The sequence below is a fragment of the Oncorhynchus nerka genome, linkage group LG9a (assembly GCF_034236695.1).
Source record: "Oncorhynchus nerka isolate Pitt River linkage group LG9a, Oner_Uvic_2.0, whole genome shotgun sequence".
NCBI classification, from domain to species: domain Eukaryota; kingdom Metazoa; phylum Chordata; class Actinopteri; order Salmoniformes; family Salmonidae; genus Oncorhynchus; species Oncorhynchus nerka.
The window spans coordinates 47,693,961-47,716,520 of NC_088404.1; the positions used below are offsets into that span (position 1 = coordinate 47,693,961).

Consider the following 22,560-nt stretch of genomic DNA (forward strand, 5'->3'; position numbering starts at 1 on the left):
GCACGGAAAACCCAGCCAGCTCTATATTAGCTGTGTCGTTGTTCAGCCACAACTCAGTGAAACATAAGATATTCCCATTTTTAATGTCCTGATAGTCTCGATCGTAGATCATCCAGTTTATTTTCCAGTGATTGCACGTTTGCCAATAGAACGGATGGTAGAAGTGGTTTACCCACTCGCCGACAAATTCTCACAAGGCACCCCGACCTCCACACTCTGTATTTCCGTCTTTTCTTCACGGGAATGGCGAGGATTAGGGCCTGGTCTCAGGGAAGCGGTATATCCTTAGAGTCGGATTCATTCAAGAAGAAATCTTCTTCCAGGTCGAGGTGAGTAATCACTGTTCTGATATCTAGAAGCTATTTTCGGTCATAAGAGATGTTAGCAGCAACATTACGTACAAAATAACTTACAAAGAATGCGAAAAAACTAACAAAATAGTACAGTTGGTTAGGAGCCCCTAAAAAGGCAGCCATCCACTCCAGAACTGCTGGACAGCAAAATATGATTTAATATTTAGTTTAAAAGCTCTGACGGAGGCCAAGAGCTCTGGCAAGCTCTGATGAAGGCCAAGAGAACAAAACAAATGTTCAATTAGGAAAAAGAAATCCACTTTAAAAAAAAGATGATTGCTTACAATGCAATACAACATCAAACATCAAAGATGTTGCTTACAATGCAATACTCGTGATCATTTAAAAAATACTTTTCCTACGTTTGAACACCACCGCAGAAGCTTCGATATTCGGCACCTTCCCAATTATGTAGCCTAGTTTTGTTGTCTGGCTACTTCAAGAGAACTACGGCCTATCACTCGCAGCCCACCTCTTCCAATGCATTGTGGAAAAGAGTGCATTGAATTTTACTAGACGAAGAGCCAAAATTAGTATAACATCCTGGCATTTAAACCATACTCGATTTTTAAAAAAAATCAATACTATAACTCATCCAATTTTCACACACTGAGAATGCATCATGCGTGATTGCTTTGTTTCCCACTATAAGTTGATTTCGGTAGCACATCCCCATTTCTAATTGATCAGCTGTTGTCAAAGCCAAAATGAGCCTACTTTTTAGGACGCAAGTACGAGTATGTGAACTTAAAACAGATATATACCCCCATTATTTGAGAAAGAGACCTCAGGTAAGTAGGTACTCACATCTCCCCTGCTTGGCGGTAGTTGGGCGGACACTCGAATGACAGGCATCTGAATCCACCCTGCACGTTGAAGCAGCTCTCTGTCACAGAGCATGTGTGTGTTCCTGTTACACACTCATCAACATCTGGACAGGAAGAGAAACAAATAAACTCAGAAAAACAAAAATGGAAAATCCTTTATATCAAACATAAAACCCTGGGTTCAAACCTTGAATGTGTTAGACCGCTAATCTAAAGCCTAGGCATTAGCTCAGAGAGCTAGCATACATTTTCAGGTCTCAGGCGAGGTTACTCATGTACCCCGAATCATCACTGTTACAATATGTCTTTGAAGTATGACCATGACCCCATGCTGTGGACTCCTGCACCCCCCTGAGGAGTGAGGCCTTACCCTGGCAGCTGCGTTCATTGGGAGCCAGGGTGTAGCCGGTGGCGGGGCAGGTGCAGTAGAAACTCCCAGGGGTGTTGTTGCAGCGGTAGGAGCAGATGTGACCCCCGGTGGGCAGGGCACACTCATCAATGTCTGGAAAGGTCAGAGGTTAAAGATCAGAGGTCAAACATGGTGGATGTAAAGGGTACAGGAAGTAAAGATTAGAAATACCTCAGTTATGGGGCTCCTGATTGGGTTTGACAGTAGGCTATGGCTCATCGGATACGTTTTAGCATCTCCTACCTTCACAGTTGATGCCATCGATGTCACTGAGCTGGTAGCCACGGCGACAGTAGCACTGGTAGGAGCCATACACGTTGGCACACTCTTGACTGCAGGGGCTGCTCTCGCATTCATTTAGATCTACACCCAACAATATAACTCAGTTAGAGATAACACTAGTGACACAATGTATCTGATGATTTATGCATATGTACTGTCGCTAGTGAAAGTCTACACACACTCCTTACACAGACTTCACATTTGCTGCCTTAAAAGGGAATTAATTTGATTATTTTGCTACTGATCTACACAACCTACTCCAAAATAAAGAAATTACGATGTCTTAATTGCGTATGTCTTCACACCCCAGAGTTAATAGTTGGTGGAAGCATGTTTGGCAGCCATTATAGTTGTGAATAATTTTGAATACGATTGTACTAACTTTGCACAACTCTTAGGGCAACATGTACCAATTGTTTTTGTCAAAATTGCACAAGCTCAGTACATTTGTTTTGGGGTCATGGATGGACAGCAATATTCAAACCTTGTCTCTGATTTTCAAGAAAATATATGTCAGGATTGAGACTGGACCACTCAGGAACACTCAACACCTCTTGGAAAGCCATTATGGTGTGCCTTTGGCATACACTTTCTTGTAATTGTCCTGCTGAAAAATACAACTTTATCAAATGGTTAGGTTTTCAGAAGACTGAGATGGGTTTTCCTCTAACTTTATATGTGGGCTTTGCTCCTTTCATATTTATTTTGATCCTGACAAACTCAATAGTCCCTGCTGGTGACAAGCATACCCATAACAAAATGCTGCTACAGCAATACTTGAAAATACAGGGTTTCACTCTCTGTTTTGCTGTATTGGATTTGACCCAAGCCTGTAGTTTTTAATATAGGCAAAAAAAAAGTGTATTTATTTGCTGTGTTGTCTTGCAGTATTACTAAACCGCCTTGTTGAAAACATCATTGAGGATTTGGAGTGGATTTTTTAACACAGACTTAATTATTTTCACTTTGTCACACAGGCCAGTAATGTGGAGTGAATGCAATGTTGTTGATCTGTATCTTCAAGTATTGTGGCGGCAGCATTATTTATGGGTATGATCGTCACTGGCAGGGACTGGTGATTTTGTCAGGAACAAAATAAATATGAACGAAGCAAAGGCCAGATAAAAACCCTGAATACATAACCCTGGGATAGAGTTGAATTTTTCCACAAATGTTAATTCCAAAGACACACCATAATGGATTTCCAATAGGTGTTGAGTGTTCCTGAGTGGTCCAGTCTTAGTCCAGACTTAAATCTGCTTGAAAATGAGAGAAAAGGTTTGAATATTGTTGTTCATCAATGACTCCCAACAAAATGTATTGTGCTTAAGCAATTTTGACCCCTCCCCCAAAAAATGGATATACGTTGCCCTAAAAGTTGTGCAAAGTTAGTAGAGTCTTATTCAAAATGATTCACAACTGTAATGGGTGCCAAAGGTGTTTCCACAGAGTATTAACTCTGGGGTGTGAAGATATATGCAATCAAGACATCTTTGTGTTGTATTTGTTATTCATTTGGAAAATGTTCAGAAAAAATTCTTGCACTTGCAATGTGAAGTATGTTGTGTACACCGATAGACAATGTGAAGTATGTTGTGTACACCGATAGACAATGTGAAGTATGTTGTGTACACCGATAGACAATGTGAAGTATGTTGTGTACACCGATAGACAATGTGAAGTATGTTGTGTACACCGATAAAAAATGTGAAGTATGTTGTGTACACCGATAGACAATGTGAAGTATGTTGTGTACACCGATAGAAAATGTGAAGTATGTTGTATACACCGATAGAAAATCTATCAATTTTGGAATTTTATTTTAAGACAGCAAAATGTGAAAACTGTGCAAAGGGAGTGTAAAATTTCTCTAGGCCCACATTGATCGTGTCCCCGCTTCTAAATATCTGGATGAGTTAGTTAAGAAGTTAAGAAATAAAATGCTATTTATTTATAGGAATATGGCATGCCTTTTTGTTAAATAACAAAACAAATCATTCAGTCGACAGTATAGATCATGGTGATATCGGCTATATGAACGCAGCTGCCACTGTATTGAAGACATTGGACGTAGTTTATCATGGCGCACTATGCTTTATTAAGGGCGACAAGTTCAGTACACCTCACTGCCTTCGGTCTCAGAAAGTAGGCTGGCCCTCAGAGGTCTCGTAGATCGATGCATTGCACTCTTTCTGTTTATACAGCCCTCTTACACAAACTTCCGCCGTACCTTACTTCATTGTTAACCTACAGACGTACGAGCTACCAGACCCGGTCTCAGGGATGGCTACCTTTGGAGATCCCTTCCATTTCCACTAAATTATGTAAATCTGCTTTTAGTTTTTTCGCACCTTACTTGTCGAATAATCTCAAAACTCTCTAAAATGTGATGTTTTAGTGACTCCACATTTCCATATCTATACAGTTCCTGTACAATAACGGGGTATACGGTATTACCACACAGGAGGTGCTATTTCCTTCCAAGTGTTAAAATAAATGCTGACAAAGTGTTTTGTATCTCTGCTCTGCTTTTCGTAGTGTATTGATGTGTATATCTTTAAAAATAAAGATGCTGCACATGATCTTGAGAAAAAGACATGACCACAAACTTCAGTAAGGCAAAAAAAAGAGATGGCCAATGAGAGAAGCCCAGTTTTGAACACCTCTGTTATCCTTCGAAGGCTGCATTACCGTCACAGTTCCTGCTGTCGCTGGCCAGCTTGAAGCCTTGAGTGCAGCTGCACTTATAGGACCCCAGGACATTCTCACACTTGTGGGCACAGAGGCGCCCAGGGTAGTGCCTGCACTCGTTGATATCTAAGACACAGAAGAAAACGACACTAACTTGAACATCTACAGTTTGAGCAAGCACAGATGACTGTATCCAGTATCCTGGTCCTGTATGACACATCTACAGACCCAAGCACAGAGGACAGTATCCTGGTCTTGTATGACTCAGTTGACGAGTATGGCGCTTGCAATGCCAGGATTGTGGGTTCGATTCCCGAAGCCACCAATACGTAAAAGAATATATGCATGATTGTCCATCACTTTGGATATAAGCATCTGCTAATTGGCATATATTTGATTATTTTATAAACAGCATGGTTTGAGAACTGCTCTAATTACGTTGGTAACCAGTTTATAATAGCAATAAGGCACCTCAGGGGTTTGTGGTATATGGCCAATATGCCACGGCTTAGGGCTGTATCCAGGCACACCAGGTTGCGTCGTGCATACAAACATCCCTCAGCTGTGGTATATTGGCCATATATCACAACCCCTCGTGCCTTATTTTTAAAATAACATTATTGTATAACAGCCACCCAGTCTTGGGTGACCCTTAACTTGAACCCTTTGTCATAAGACCTACATAACACTGTGATAACACTGACATGACAGATGCCTTAAACAGTCATGACTGTTGGCGTCCTGCTTACGTCAACTGACATCACACTGCCATGTAACTACTAGGAGGATTAAGTCAGTGCGTACCTTCGCAGACGCGGCTGATGCTGTTGAAGTTGAAGCCAGCCTTACACTCACAACGGAATGATCCTACCAGGTTGATACAGCCGTGGCCTGCACACGCACCATCAGGACCCTTACACTCATCGATATCTACACCAGGGGGGAGCGAGACCACAAGATATTACAGGAAGAAACAAGCACATTCTTAAGCAAAAGGATAGCGAGGCCACAGGAAATACATGGAAATGTAGGCTACAGTATCCGGATGCTGATGCTAATCAATGGAGGTGAACGTGGCAGAGATCCATTCTAGCAGTGCTGCAGTGTACACCGGGCATGTTGAGGCTCCCTTGAACAGAGGTGTCCAATATAGCCCAGGAGCGGGGCCTTATGGAGGCCTTATCCCCAACTGGCACGATGAGGTCTAAGTATGCAAGTGAGGCAGCTGTACGTACCCACGCAGCGGTTGCCGCCGTCGTTGAGGTGGTATCCCCGGCCACAGTTGATAGAGTTCCTCTGGCAGGTGAAGGAGCCCATCGTGTTCATACATAACTGGCCAGGGCGGCACGGCTCTGTCTGAGCCAGACACTCATTGATGTCTGGGATAGAGGTCAGAGGTTATACTGTACAGACGGGCAAAGATTATCTATATATTGACAAGATATTGGACTGTCTGCTCTAACAATGGGAATGAATGTTCGCAACTGCGGAAGGCAGGTGGGAGGAGGAGGAGCTTGTGGGAACATTCTAGCCAATGAGAGGGCAGATACTCATGTGAACAACATGCCCAACTCTGATATAGAATTGTTTTTTCAAAGTTGCCGGGATACCACGTGAGTCCACTTAAATCAGTACATTCGTAACAACCTAAACATTACGAAACTTCTATTTGATCAAATAAGCCTCACTTAGAAAATGTGCAATTAAATTTTGTGTTGACCAAATTCGACATTCTCTCATTGACCTTTATACAAAAAAATCCCACTTGGTCTGTTTTAAACTTATTTCTCGCAGGGACAGATTTTGGGCCGCAGTCAGACCTCTCGCTTCGCCTCTTCAACTCTGATATGGTTCACATAGGGCACCACAGGGTCATATCACTGAACCCCTTGTGCCCCTTCCTCCCCGCCACCACTACGATGATGAGTTCCTAAAATATGCCATGTATGTCAGAGAACACTGTGCACTGGACTTTGAAGATACTGGGTTTGGGGGTACATGTGGGATGGATGGGGTTATGTGTTGCCTTGATGATAGGTTGCCATGGTAACGTCTGTCAGGGTCCTGATGCTCACCGATGCAGCTGCCCATGGCGTCCTGGATGTATCCATCGCCACACTGGTTCTTGGGCAGACAGCGGAACGACCCCTGAGTGTTCTGACACTCAAAGTCCGGGGAGCAGTTGTGGGTTCCTGACTCACACTCGTCAATGTCTGGGGAAAGAAGGCATGTTGTACGAGGAAAATCAAACTGTATGTGATTCAAATCTATTCTCATAAATATTCAACAATAGTTTCATTGCAAGTCAAATTCTACCAGCAATGAATGAATGAATGAATGAATGAATGAATGAATGAATGAATAGGCAGGCAGGCAGGCAGGCAGGCAGGCAGGCAGGCAGGCAGGCAGGCAGGCAGGCAGGCAGGCAGGCAGGCAGGCAGGCAGGCAGGCAGGCAGGCAGGCAGGCAGGCAGGCAGGCAGGCAGGCAGGCAGGCAGGCAGGCAGGGCAGGCAGGCAGGCAGGCAGGCAGGCAGGCAGGCAGGCAGGCAGGCAGGCAGGCAGGCAGGCAGGCAGGCAGGCAGGCAGGCAGGCAGGCAGGCAGGCAGGCAGGCAGGCAGGCAGGCAGGCAGGCAGGCAGGCAGGCAGGCAGGCAGGCAGGCAGGCAGGCAGGCAGGCAGGCAGGCAGGCAGGGCAGGCAGGCAGGCAGGCAGGCAGGCAGGCAGGCAGGGCAGGCAGGCAGGCAGGCAGGCAGGCAGGCAGGCAGGCAGGCAGGCAGGCAGGCAGGCAGGCAGGCAGGCAGGCAGGCAGGCAGGCAGGCAGGCAGGCAGGCAGGCAGGCAGGCAGGCAGGCAGGCAGGCAGGCAGGCAGGCAGGCAGGCAGGCAGGCAGGCAGGCAGGCAGGCAGGCAGGCAGGCAGGCAGGCAGGCAGGCAGGCAGGCAGGCAGGCAGGCAGGCAGGCAGATCCAATTTATCATGGATGTATGAATCATACATATTGATCCTTCCTTATTCCCTTTCCCCCTGTAGGAGGCATTGTGTTGTGACCTCAGACCTTTGCAGTTGTTGCTGTCCGTGAGCTCGTAGCCAGTACCACAGCTGACCTCTCTCTGGCAACGGAATGACCCCACTGTGTTGATGCAGTGCTCACCTCCTCTGCAGTTACTGGCCCCCAGCAGGCACTCGTTTATATCTGGGAGATGGAGGGAGGAAGAGGGGCGGATAGTATGGAAGCCGTATCTACGAGGTGAGAAATCCTAGTCCTGGGGAGCTACTAGATGTTTTATTCCAGCTCACTAACTTTTCAACAAGATATGGCTGGTACTGAACCTCCAGTCTACTCACCCTCACAGTTCTTCCCATCTGGTTTGAGTTTGTAACCTTTGAAGCAGGCACAGGTGCTGTTGCCCACACATTCCTGTGCACACTTGGCTAATCCTGTGCACATTATAAACAAACAGAAGATAAATGACTCGTGTTCCTGACTTTCTCTGTGAGGACACAGTCTATTACTAACATGTGAAGGTTATGTGTGGAGGGGTTGTTACCGCTGCTGCACATGTTATTCGGTAAGGGATTCTCCTTCTCAGTGAGGGTCTCGTTGTCTTTGTCAGAAACTGTGGGGAAAGAAAGGAGAAGATTGACCAGTATTGGCCAAAACTAAGTTCGCAAACAAAGGGTGTTGAAACCAATGAATGCATCAGGACAATGGAGTTCTTTACTAAAACGACAGTAAGACCCCTGTCTCCTAATGACCACCAGAGGGCAGAGTAGCATTGGACATACACTAGAAAGAATAACGTTCCACTCTCCACTCTCTCCACCTCTCTACTCCAGCGTTCACCTCCTCCCACCACTCCACTCGCTTGACTTCTCCACCTCTCTTCCCTCGATCCCTCCACCGTCTCTTCACCCTCTACCATTAGTCCTTCCCTCGTCTTAGAGTTGATTCTCTTACCCAGGGAGTTTCTGGTCTGCACATCAGGGGCTCCGTCATCGCAGCAGGCCCGGGACACCAGGCCACACTGATAGCCCAGAGACAGGCTGTGGTCACAGGTCAGACCATGCTCGCGAGCAGCCCGGCCCAGCAGACAACAGTCACAGCACATCTGGAGGGGTCAGACCAGAGATATACGATTACTCAATGTGTTTATATGCATCATTTGGCCAGAATGACAGACGGACGGATGGACGGGGGGAAATGACATCATCATCACCACTTCTTTACAACTTCCCCACCATCATCTATCACCATATTCTGAAGGGGATCCATCCGGGCTTGTCAAAGGGGAGGAATCTAGTTTGAGTGTGTCTGTCTGGTCTGTCTATCATCTCTGTCCTTGAGGTGTTGAGTGGTGCGGTTGTGGCAGGCAGCCTTGTGGTTACGAGCGTTGGCCCAGTAACCGAACAGTCGCTGGTTCGAATAACCGAGCTACTCTGAAAAAAAACTTTAAAAAACAATGTGCCCTTGAGCAAGGCACTTAACCCATAATTGCTCCTGTAAGTCGCTCCGGATAAGAGCGTCTGCTAAATTACAAAGAAAATAAAGTGGTAGTGTACTGAGAGCTTTTAGGGGGAGCTTAAAAATGACCATGGTATGCTATGGTTCCTCCCCCACTCTAAACTCCCATTCATCAAACGCAGCACACCTCAATGCAATCAGCCGACACCTGCAATTCGGGGACGGATCAAGTAAAGGCGTGTTGCTGCCTGCACTAACAACGACCTCATTCTCCTGGGCAAATGTACTGTGGCTCACTTGGCAAAATGCTTCAAGGACCTTGACTGATGCCATGGTGTGCAGCAGGATGGGGGCATAGAGGGTTGTGTAGGATCCCGAGGAAGAGGACAGCCAGGTGTAGAGAGGCCACCCTGGCAGAGAATATCTGAGGGGAATTGATCATCTACCTGTCAGCAACAAGCTCCGTTCCTCACTCCTCCCCAGAGTGACATGTTTCAACCTGCTCACCAGGCACACACACACACGCTGACACTCAATCTCATTCACTCTCCTGCAAAAATTGCACGTCCATTGGAGTGATGTACGGTGATCAGCGTGAGGTTCTTGAAGCGGTCAATGATTACTTCCCCCGACACACTTTTGTTACACACGCATGTAAACACAAGTATTTGGCTGTATGCGCACACGCGGACAGTCTTTCACACACACACACACACACACACACACACACACACACACACACACACACACACACACACACACACACACACACACACACACACACACACACACACACACACACACACACACACACACACACACACACACACACACACACACCTTGGCAGTCTTGGTCTCGCAGGTGCTTCCAGTGAACTGTGTGTCACAGACCCCCTGCTCTTTGGCCATGTTGATGCCACTGGTGCAGATATTGTCCTCCAGAACCGCAGCGCAGCACTGCTCCTGCACTATCCTGTCAGACAGGAACAGGAAAGACACAGGGAGCACAGTTTATTCTTAACTCCATCACTGTGCTCCTTAGTGGAATAGAGCTCTGTCTCAAAGTGCTTCCTGTTAAAAAGAGCCCCGGGCATGCCTACTGGGGATCTGCTAATAGTCCTGGTTGGTGCAGCTGCTGTACGTGGGTTGAGTGAAGAAGGAAAGCCCTGTGTAAACTCAAGGTGGATTAAAACTTTGTTTTGTGTTCATAATCTTCACTTTACCAGAGTTGGGTCAATGCAGCACTGTCTCCAATTGGCTTACCACGCTAACTGTTATGGGTACAGTGAAGCTAACTTAAGAATCCATTATTTACCGTCACTGTTTTAACCCTCCCACCTCCCATTGGATGTCCCTCCTCTGATGGACACAGAGGGCTGTAGGGCGGCAACACTTCCTAGATAGAGTTGCAAAATTCCGGTAACCTTCTCAAAAATCCCAGGTTTTACCAGAAATCCTGCTTGGATTTTGTAACCCGAATTCCCGGACAACATTACTGGAATACATCCCTCTCTGAGTCTGGACCGGCCAGGGAGAACTTCCTGACAGCAGGATGACCAGTGATTTCCAACTATCTGACCTGTCTCTCCAGCTGGAGTGGCTTCATGAATCTTTTACAGTAAAACCAGAAACCGTTACAGGACCCTAAGACTTCAAAGGAGAAAACGGAGGTAGACAAAGAGCTGTTGTAAATAATCAGATCTGAAGTGAGTGAGAGCAGGCAGAACACCTCTTTATCATACCATCAACTGAGACTGGGTTACGGTGCTCCAGCTGGAGAGATGGTTTGCTACTCTGAGGAAGGACAATAAGTTCAGGGGTGCTTGTGTCTGTCTGTCAGTGTGTCTACCTGTCTGTCTGAAGGGAGGGAGTGAAACCCATTGTCTGTTTTACGAGATGGGGTACTGTGCAGCACTTAGATCTCCTCTCCACTCCTCTACCAACTAGCCTGTCTTTATCAACCCTCTTACCAGAAATTCTCTCTTTCCCTATAATCTAGATCTGTCCCCACGACAACTGCACTCACGTCACCTCCGCAGAACCTTTTAAGGGCACAGCAGTGCTCCTGTCTGCCTTTTCTCTTCTTGTCTTTTTTTTGTGTGTCTGAAATAAGCTCTCTGATTTCCTGTTCTTCCCCCTCTCCAGTCCTTTCCAGTCCTCTCTCTATAGTTTCACCTCAGTGGTATTTCCTGGATTTGGCAATACCCCCTCTCTCTAAACCCTAAACCCAACCCCCCCCCCCCCCCTCAACCAAAAACCATCACACTTCCACCCTTACTCTATAATTTGAAAAAATTCTGGATCACTTGGGTAGCCAAGGTCAATACATTTGCCATCAGAGAGAAGATTGAGCGACAGATCTCCTCCTTATTGGCCTTGAACCTGTGGCAGAACACCTTCTACTCTTACTACCAGAGCTGTTATTACCCTGTTATTACACTGTTATTATCACTAGTGTAATGTCTCCTGCTCTCACGTCAATTCAAGAATATGGCTGGGGATTTACGACCGGGGGTACGGTAAAGTCATCTCACACTATGGCCTACCACCATACCTATTGCACCATAGTCTATCTATACCTTTTACAGTCAACCCCATGGGACTAATACTGAGGTAAGCAGTCCCCCTTATGGGCACAGAGGTTAAGACCATAGAAATATCATCTATTTTCTATAGTCACTGTATTTCTCTGAGTAAGGCTGTTCAGTCAGAGAGTATATTAACTACTGTAAAAAAGGCCCCACTCACCTGCACGTGGTGGACTCAGAGATGAGAGGGATGGCTGTGCAGTCCTGGTTGTCAATGCCCCGAACCCGACCATCCTTACAGCACTCATCTATGGAGATCTGTTTTCCACCTGTGGATGGACACAACCACAAACAAACAGCGTGTGTTATTCATGGGCTTACGCTGAATGCCGTGGCTTGGCCTACTGAAGCGAGCGCAACAGTATCGGTGTGGGAGATCTAGAGACCCCAAATGTACTGTGACTCATCAGTCCTCTAAAACAGTTAGAGACCCATGAGAGCTGTCAACATCTGCATCAGATCTCCCATGATTAGCCTGTTAGTCTGCTGAGCTAAAGCCCAGGCACTAGCGCCGTGAGCTAACGCTAGCCTTCAGGGCTCAGGTTACTCATGATGCACAGAGCCACCTTCTATGTTTCATAAGGTGACAGTCAACCCAAAGGGATAAGAAACACTCTCACATGAATTAGAAACTAAACTGTTGGAACAGAATAAATTGTGGTTTCAAGCCATGTCTTGCATACAACGGAGTCTATTTTGCTGGGTGAGTAATAAATGAGGATTGACATGTTTAGAACGATTATGCAAAGTATGTTTACAAAAAGTGCAACAAAAATAGTCCAAAACACAAGTATATTGTTGTCACCCAATGCCACTCACACTTTCACAGTATTAGCAATTTGTCTTCCAAATGATTGAAAAACTGTTTGGAATGTTTTTCTAAATGCCTGTTAGCCTTTTGCCAGCAATACTGAATGATGGATATGTTGTGTAGAAATAAGACGACCGGAGTTGGACTAACTCTGTGGCGCTCCGTCTGCTTCTCCGTGTGGATTAAAAGAGCTTGGAATGCCTCGATTCTGTAAACAATTCAGCCATCGCAATCAGATCAAATACATTCATTTCCTTGTGGTTAGTGTATTCTGCCAAACGTGAAATAGCTTTGGCAGGTTGGCTGGTCCTTTCTTGCTTTAGGCTTAAACAAAGGCCTGTCTGCCAAATTGTTTTTTATTAATATAAGTAATCCTAAAGGACTCCTAAAATTCCTCTGTTACTCAGTTGATAGAGCATGGTGCTTGCAATGCCAGGATAATGGGTTCGATTCCCAGGACCACCCATACATAAAAAATGTATGCATGCACGACTGTAAGTTGATAAAAGTGTCTTCTAAATGGCATATGTCATTATTAAAGAACACTCAAGAGTAAAATCATATTTGTTAATCTAATAAACCAGTTGTTGGAACAAGGAACAATAGTGTATTCAACCACTGACTATAATAACACATATCATAGTGGATCAGGGGATGTCTAAACGCTAAATCTAGCTTGGCTAACGAAACAGGATCAGAGGTTTCAAGTAAAGGAGGACAAGTGTCTGGAGGTTTTATCTTAAATTTACAGTTCCATAAAAAAAGTTTTAGTTCCAATTATTTCTGCCAGAGGAGGGAACTTGGTTTACAGTGCATTCGGAAAGTATTCAGACCTCTTGACTTTTTCCACATTTTGTTACGTTACAGCCTTAATCTAAAATGGATTAAATTCATGTTTTTTTCCATCAATGTACATACAATAGCCCATAATGACAAAGTGAAAAACAGGTTTTTAGAAATTTATGCAAATGGATTACAAATAAAAAACAGAAAAATCTTATTTAGATAAGTATTCAGACCCTTTGCTATGAGACTCAAAATGTACCTCATGTGCATCCTGTTTCCATTGATCATGCTTGTGATCTTTCTACAACTTGATTGGAGTCCAACTGTGGAAAATTCAATTGTTTGGACATGATTTGGAAAGGCACACACCTTCCTATATAAGGTCCCACCATTGTCCATAGAGCTCCAAGACAGGATTGTGTTGAGGCACAGATCTGGGGAAGGGCACTAAAACATTTCTGCAGCATTGAATGTCTCCAGGAACACAGTGGCCTCCATCATTCTTAAATGGAAGAAGTAGAGAACCACCTAGACTCTTCCTAGAGCTGGCTGCCTGTCAAACCTGAGCAATCGGGGGAGAAGGGACTTGGTCAGGAAGGTGACCAAGAACTCGATGGTCACTCTGACAGAGCTCCAGAGTTACTCTGTGGAGATGAGAGAACCTTCCAGAAGGATAACCATTTCTGCAGCACTCCACCATTCAGGCCTTTATGGTAGAGTGGCCAGATCGAAGCAACTCCTCAGCAAAAGACACGACAGCCCACTTGGAATTGTCCTTGAGTGACCCAGCCAGAGGCCGGACTTGAACCCGATCGAACAGCTCTGGAGAGACCTGAAATTAGCTCTACATCCAACCTGACAGAGCTTGAGAGGATCTGCAGAGAAGAATGGGAGAAACTCCCAAAATACAGGAGTGCCAAGCTTGTAGCGTCATACCCAAGAAGACTCAAGGCTGTAATCGCTGCCAAAGGTGCTTCAACATAGTACGGAGTAAAGGGTCTGAATACTTGTGTAAATGTGATATTTCCGTTGTATTTTTATACACTTGCAAAAAAATCCCCCCAAAAAGTTTTTGCTTTGTCATTGTGGGTTATTGTGTGCAAATGGATGAGGGTAAAAAAACAATTGAATCCATTTTACAATAAGGCTGGAATGTAACAAAATGTGGAAAAAGTCAAGGAGTCTGAATACTTTCCAAATGCACTGAACAGTATATCCTTGAATATGGTAACTGCAGGCAGGGGCCAAAGGTGTGAACAAATTAACTTAATATAAACTAATAATATGGTCATTTATCCAAAGCAAATGAGAGAACTGTCAACATTAACTGTGGGAAATAGCAATGAAAAGATGTGGACAGATGAATAAAAAGCAGTGTCGTTATACAACAACCATGCTAACTTTTCCTGCAAGTGAAAGTCATTCTTATTGTAAAATAAACAGCAGAGTGTATAATCAAACAACAACGTAATAGGTAGTATAATAGATGCATTACCAAGCCAAGAAACACTATTTTGCTGACTCACTGAACAAGCCTGTTGAGGCCAGCCAGACTAACAACTGCAACAGTCGAGCTCCTTGTCCCGCCGTGAACTGAGTAATAAAGCTCTTAGCAACAGGGGGAGATGAGAGGGATTTTAACAGGCCCCATAACCAGCCTTCATTGGGCCTCAGTCTGACTAGAGCCACAATCTTCAACGGTGATAAGGTCTAACTCTGCTTTCATCTGAGGGCAGGGACCAACACCAGGATGCTCTTGGAAAGGGTCAAAAGTGTTGCTCAGAGAGAGAACAGTTACACACGTAAAAAAAGTAAAGAAAATACATCTGCTGGAAGAGTAGGGAATGGTCGGAAATTGTTAACACCTCCTGTGGGGAACAATTCTCCTTGCTTGGCTTCCCCCCAGGCCACTTTTTGCCAGTCTGGACATTTTATTTTTCTTGACCTCTACCACTGCCATTAACTGACATCCCCTTGCCAAAACACCCTAGAATCTGGAAGCCTCCGTATGTCTTTAGAAACATCAGACAAACCCCCAGGGAACAACTACCATGAAGCACAAAGCTCTAGAATGTTCCCTTCCAAGCTCAGAGGAGGCATAGAATGAGAATGTCATACAATGTCTCACTTTCAGTCTCAACTGACGGAAAGAGGTGGTCACATGACTCACTCCCTGGTGTGTTCTGGTGTTTTCACACTACTCTCTCTCAACATTACAGAGCGAGGCGTTCACACCTCTCAGCGGATTGCTGGCATTTACACGCCTAATTATCACCCTCTTTTCTCCTACCCTAAAGATAATCTGGGATTAGAGCCTGAGTGATGTGTGTGGTTTGGGGATTGTTCTAGAGGTAGTTGTAGTATGAATAGTGGGGGAAGATAAAAAATAAAAAATATATATTCAGTACCAGTTAAAAGTTTGGACAAACCTACTCATTCAAGGGCTTTTCTTTATTTTGACTATTTTCCACATCGTAGAATAATAGTGAAGGCATCAAAACTAGGAAATAGCACATGTGGAATCATTTAATAACCAAAAAAGTGTTGAACAAATCAAAATACATTTTATATTTGTGAGTCTTCAAAGTAGCCTTGATGACCGCTTTGCACACACTTGGCATTCTCTCAACCAGCTTCATGAGGAATGCATTTCAATTAAAAGGTGTGCCTTGTTAAAAGTTAACTTGTGGAATCTTCTTGTTGCGTTTGAGCCAATCATTTGTGTCATGACAAGGTATATTTATTAAACCAGGCAAGTCAGTTAAGAACAAATTCTTATTTAGTGCTCAGCATATGTGGGAACTCCTTCAAGACTGTTGGAAAAGCATTCCTCATGAAGCTGGTTGAGAGAATGACAAGTGTGCAAAGCTGTCATCAAGGGAACGGGTGGCTATGTCAAAAAATATTTTGATGCCATCACTATTATTCTACAATGTAATAAATATAAGAAAATATAGAAAAACCCTGGAATGTGTAGGTGTGTCTAAACTTTTGACTGGTACTGTATATACAATATGTGTATTTATCTTCCCCCACTATTCATACTACAACTATTTGCAAATGTTATATTTTTGCATATTGTTTATTTCACTTGCTTTGGCAATGTAAACATATGTTTCCCATGCCATTAAAGACTGACTGACAGAAAGAGAGACAGAGAGACACAGAGAGAGTGAGAGACAGAGAGAGAGAGGGAAAAAAACAACATTGCTGGCCCATGTCTAGACTTCTCATGTAAACACTGCTTAATGAGCCCAGTGGAGCTCTAGTCCCTCAGCCTAAGCCCACAGCAAAGGCCTCTCGGAGACAGACCCAGACATCACAGCAGCACAGTCCACTTCCATGGGTCACATCCTTTATCTAACACGCTTCAGTCAGTGTACCCTACTGTCATCATCGTGACACAAATGACCTTATAATGTAAATGCTTAAAATCTTTATCATTTGTAATTTGACTAACGGTCTGAATAGCCTGTAGCAATGCATTTGTTGGCCATATTATAACATTCGATTTGCAGGTACGTATTTGTCTGACTGAGTCTAGTAAGTTTGAGTTCATACAAAAATATGTGAATAAGTGATTCATGTACATGAACGGTTTATATCCTGATTCTATGGGACCATCTTCAGCTCTTCGATCCACCCTGACACCATACCTAATGGAAGTGATACACCACCCTGACCCTTGACTCTCTCCCGTGTAGCATTGAAGCTGAGAAGAGGAGCAAGGGGCGCTGATAGGTGTTGGAGGGAGGGTATGGCCCCAGTGAGACATGCCCAATAAAATTGAATTCAACGGAGGGGTGATGTCAAATTCTTACATTAAAGTCAATGGGCCAGAATTCCTAAGCACACCACCGACAGGAGCCCCACAGACTGTGAAATCTGCACCATGTGTGTCCAGGGGACCCTGATCTGGGGTATATACAGGGCATTCAGAAAGTATTCAGACTCCTTTACTTTTTCCACATGTTGTAACGTTACAGTCTTATTCTAAAATCTATTAAATTGTTTGTTTCCCTCATCAATCTACACACAATACCCCATATTGACAAAGTAAAAACAGGCCTTTGATTTTTTTGCTAATTTATTACAAATAAAACACGGAAATATTACATTTAGATAAGTATTCAGACCGTATACTCAGAACTTCGTTGAAGAACCTTTGGCAGCGATCACAGCCAAATCAAATCAAATTTTATTTGTCACATACACATGGTTAGCAGATGTTAATGCGAGTGTGGCGAAATGCTTGTGCTTCTAGTTCCGACAATGCAGTAATAACCAACAAGTAATCTAACTAACAATTCCAAAACTACTGTTTTATACACAGTGTAAGGGGATAAAGAATATGTACATAAGGATATATGAATGAGTGATGGTACAGGGCAGCATACAGTAGATGGTATCGAGTACAGTATATACATATGAGATGAGTATGTAGACAAAGTAAACAAGGTGGCATAGTTAAAGTGGCTAGTGATACATGTATTACATAAGGATGCAGTCGATGATATAGAGTACAGTATATACGTATGCATATGAGATGAATAATGTAGGGTAAGTAACATTATATAAGGTAGCATTGTTTAAAGTGGCTAGTGATATATTTACATAATTTCCCATGCAGCCACTCAATGTTAGCCTTGAGTCTTCTAGGGTATGATGCTACAAGCTTGGCACACCTGTATTTGGGGAGTTTCTCCCAGTCTTCTCTGCAGATCCTCTCAAGCTCTGTCAGGTTGGATGGGGAGCTTTGCTGCACAGCTATTTTCAGGTCTCTCCAGAGATGTTCGATCAGGTTCAAGTCCGGGCTCTGGCTGGGCCACTCAAGGACATTCAGAGAGTTGTCCCGAAGCCACTCCTGCATTGTCTTGGCTGTGAGTTTAGGGTCATTGTCCTGTTTGACCTCATTCTGAGGTCCTGAGCACTCTGGAGCAGGTTTTCATCGAGGATCTCTCTGTACTTTGCTCCGTTCATCTTTCTATTGATCCGGAAAGATCAAGGGAAAGACTGAAAAACATCCCCACAACATGATGCTGCCACCACCATGCTTCACCGTAGGGATGGTGCCATGTTTCCTCCAGAAGTGATGCTTGGCATTCAGGCCAAAGAGTTCAATCTTGGTTTCATCAGAGCAGAGAATCTTGTTTCTCATGGTCTGAGAGTCTTTAGGCACCTTTTGGCAAACTCCAAGTGGACTGTCATGTGCCTCTTACTCAGGAGTGGCTTCAGTCTGGCCACCGTACCATAAAGGCCTGATTGGTGGAGTGCTGCAGAGATGGTTGTCTTTCTGGAAGTTTCTCCCATCTCCACAGAGGAACTCTGGAGCTGTGTCAGAGTGACAATTGGGTTCTTGGTCACCTCCCTGACCAAGGCCCTTCTCCCCCGATTGCTCAGTTTGGCTGGGAGGACCACTCTAGAAAAAGTCTTGGTGGATTCAAACATCTTCCATTTAAGAATGATGGATGCCACTGTGTTCTTGGGGACCTTCAATTAAACAACTTGATTGGAGTCCACCTCTGGTAAATTCAATTGATTCGCCATGATTTGGAGGCCATCATTCTTAAATGGAAGATTTTTGGATCCACCAAGACTGCTACCCTTCCCCAGATCTGTGCCTCGACACAATCCTGTCTCGGAGCTCTACGGACAATTTCTTTGACCTCATGGCTTGGTTTTTGCTTGAACATGCACTGTAAACTGTGGTACCTTATATAGACAGGTGTGTGCCTTTTCAAATCATGTCGAATCAATGGAATTTACCATAGGTGGACTCCAATCAAGTTGTAAAATCATCTCAAGGATGAGTCTCATAGAAACAAGCCTGAATACTTATGTAAATGTTTATTTATTTAACTAGGCAAGTCAGTTAATTAAGAACAAATTCTTATTTTACAAATCCGGCCTACCCTGGCCAAACCCTTCCCTAACCCAGACGACGCTGAGCTAATTGTGCGCCGCCCGATCACAGCCGGTTGTGACACAGCCCGGGATTGAACCAGGGTCTGTAGTGACGCCTCTAGCACTGATATGCAGTACCTTAGACCGCTGCACCACTCAGGAACCCCAAGGTATTTCTGATTTTAATTTTTTATAAATGTTGAAACATTTCTAAAAAGCTTTTTCACTTTGTCATTATGGGGTATGGTAGATTGATGAGGGGAAAACATTATTTAATACATTTTTTAATAAGCCTGTAACATAACAAAACGTGGAAAATGGGATCTGAATACATTCCGAATGCACTGTAGGTCGCCCCATGCCTCTGTGACCCATGGATGGCCCCCCTCGTAAGGATCCACCCCTTTTTCCCCCTTTTTTTCCAATTTGCCAGCCCAGGCGCAGTCTGGATTTTGTCCACTAGATGGCAGCAGTGTATGTGCAAAGTTTAAGACTGATCCAATTAACTATTGCATTTCTGTTCAAAATTGTGTATCAAGACTGCCCAAATGTGTCTAGTTGGTTTATTAATACATTTTCAAGTTCATAACTGTGCACTCTCCTCAAACAATAACATGGCATTATTTCACTGTAATAGCTACTGTAAATTGGACAGTGCAGTTAGATTAACAAGAATTTAAGCTTTCTGCCAAAATCCGATATGTCTATGTCCTGGAAAATATTGTTGTTACTTACAACCTCATGCTAATCACATTAGCCTACGTTAGCTCAACCATCCCGTGGGGGACCCACCGATCCTGTAGAGGTTTAAGTCAGGACCGTGCTCCCTTTCCAGACCAGCCACCGCTCAGTGTTTCCAGACTCATTTGACACACCCTCATAGTGAAAAGTATGAAACACACCGTGAATCTCACTTCTGATAAGTACTTATTATAGTGGGAGGCCGTTCCTTCTCTTGCTAGAACAAAAGCGATACCTGCTGCGTAGTGACGAACCTACCTATTCTACTTGTAGAATCGCAATGCTCACAAGTGGCCAATGACTTTGAGCCAGTCAGAGAGCACGAAAACCCCAAGTGGGGGAGCCAACAACAACAACAAAAGGGAAAGGGGAGCATTTGTTCAAACATCCACGGATGAGACAGTCACACTTCATATGCAATGTAGGCTATGGGAGGTAGCTAGTTAAGTGCACAGACACAATTCACACAACAATAAATACTACATCCAAACTAGTTAACCACTTTAACTAGTATTGACGTGATAATTAAATCACAATGGATTAGCTAGTTTGAAGAAGTTTCCATGAAACGGCTGCCTGTGTTAACTTCTGAGTTAGTGCAGTGTCCTTAACTAGCTAGCTAGATATGATAACATTACCTAGCTAGCTAAACATTGGGCTGTGGGCTAACACTGGCAGTATGGTATGGAATAACTTGTAGGCACCTGGCTAGTATCAACAAGGGCTTTCTACAAAATAGCAACATTAGCGCAGATAGCTTGGAATCTAGACCATAAGCAATACGCACTGATATGCGTTGTCAAGCGCTACTGCCACCTTCTGGTTTGGAGTAGTTTAACAAGGCTGAGTGGCTGACGACATCCAAGTCTTTGCTGTGTGAGCACACAAGAGATTGACAATCCTACTGGTGTGTCTGAGTTTTAAGGAGAGACCTGCCCTGCATCTGGTTGGCTGGTTGAGCAGCAATCATTTTGGGCACATTGCCGTACTCTAAACTTTAAAACCTTGTTACGGTTTCAGCTTGGGAAATCATTTCCAGTAGTCTGAGAAATTTCTACTGGTGAAATTAGTCCATATTTTACACAACGCAAAATACATTTAATCCCTGTCAAATCACTTTAGGACAAATTGGGAATGTTGAAATCTTCCCTAAAACTGGTAATCATGGGCAGATGTTTTACTGGCAACAAGACACACACACACACACACAAAATCAAAGCAAACCAAAATCCAAATGACACACACACACTGAACAGCATGTAACACAGTAGGCTTCAAGTTACTACTGTAATATAACTGCCATAAAGTGTTCATGAAATCACATGTAAACACTTTATGGGAACTGTTTAACTCCAGTGCTACCCGACCTCTGCCCATACAGTGATAGTGGAGTAGCCTGCTTAGGGTGATACGTTTGAAATATCTAACATGCCTGAGTGAATTTATATGGTATTCCAACCATATGCATCACGCATGGGCATGGATTGATTCTCATGGGAAGATTTCAATCTTGAAACAGTAGGTTAGTATCCTGAAGTAAAACGGTAACTGACCTTGTCCGTTGAGAAATCCGAACAGAGAGAAAAGTATAACTATCCCGGGACCCATTGGATAAAGAAGATACTTTTTTTGCAAACCCCCAAAAAGTGTCAAACAGTCAGATCTGTAATATTCTGCACTAAGAGCGTGAACCAACAGTACAGTTTCTCACGGACACGCAGATTTCAAGCGAAAGGTAGAAAAACGGTGAGCTCACGCTGGACAGGAGTAGTCTATACGAGTGTGTGTTTGTGCTTGTGATGGGGCTAGTGAATCGCAGCGTCATCGTGTCTGTCTCGGAACGCAACCTCGGAACGAGCGTCTATCTTGCTCCTAGGGGCGGGTGACGCTAAAAAAAAATCTAAACTCCAGAAACCCCAACTGTAGTGTATTGATTTCCACTTTACAGTAGTATACATCCAATGTCTTATAGGACACACTCATTTAATTCACGCCGTTTCATTGACTTTCCATTATGACAGATAAATAAGTAGCCTAAAATATAAATTTATTATTTTAACTGAAAATCTGTAATGATGACATTATTTGACAATGTCCCCCAACTTCAATTACTTTCATCCAGACATCTCTGTCTGTGACAGAATGATCCCACTGTTTAATCTGAATAACATCTGGACTCCACTATGGAGTGGTTCTGTGGTTATATAAAAACCTGTTGTGGTCATAGCCAGACTTCAATACATCAAATCCTTAGAATTTTGTCGGTTAAGGCAAATTTTTGAAAATGTAATGCATATTCCATATTTTGGAACATTTACGACCATCCTCCTCGGTAGACAGACTTGTGTAATTATTCGCCACCACGGTATTTGAGGTTGACAAAATTGCCCTTCAGGAAAATGATTGATTTAATTGAAGCATATGCTATTTGGTCTGTCTGTCTGGTTATTTCATCCTCTCAGACTGTGACAGACAGACTTGGGGTTTATTTTTCACCAAATGGTGAAACAAAGCAGATTCCGATATGGGAGAGATATAAACCTATAAACCATTTCCTCTCAATTCGAACTGCCTGTGCGTAGATACACAACTACAGTGAATGCATGGATGTAGGCCTATCTACCTCACCGACAGCGTCATTGCGTTTTGGTACACCAGAAGCATGTTAATGAATAAATGCTGCGCTTGCTTTGCAGCCTTGCGTTGCGGA

General features: G+C 43.9%; 1 protein-coding gene across 1 annotated transcript in view; it reads right to left on the minus strand.

The window, feature by feature from the left end:
- The window catches only part of LOC115134434 (fibulin-1-like), a 56,820-nt gene extending 35,155 nt beyond the window's left edge, over positions 1-21,665 (minus strand). Inside the window, exons 1-14 of the mRNA XM_029668391.2 lie at positions 21,404-21,665; positions 11,769-11,877; positions 9,861-9,993; positions 8,517-8,667; positions 8,107-8,175; positions 7,904-7,996; positions 7,614-7,751; positions 6,638-6,775; positions 5,798-5,941; positions 5,367-5,492; positions 4,563-4,688; positions 1,833-1,952; positions 1,551-1,682; positions 1,161-1,284 (exon numbers count right to left, since the gene is read on the minus strand). Coding sequence (XP_029524251.1) covers positions 1,161-1,284; positions 1,551-1,682; positions 1,833-1,952; positions 4,563-4,688; positions 5,367-5,492; positions 5,798-5,941; positions 6,638-6,775; positions 7,614-7,751; positions 7,904-7,996; positions 8,107-8,175; positions 8,517-8,667; positions 9,861-9,993; positions 11,769-11,877; positions 21,404-21,458 — 1,658 coding nt within the window. The 5' untranslated portion in view covers positions 21,459-21,665. The remainder of the gene's footprint in view (positions 1-1,160; positions 1,285-1,550; positions 1,683-1,832; positions 1,953-4,562; positions 4,689-5,366; positions 5,493-5,797; positions 5,942-6,637; positions 6,776-7,613; positions 7,752-7,903; positions 7,997-8,106; positions 8,176-8,516; positions 8,668-9,860; positions 9,994-11,768; positions 11,878-21,403) is intronic.
- Positions 21,666-22,560: the final 895 nt, after the last annotated feature.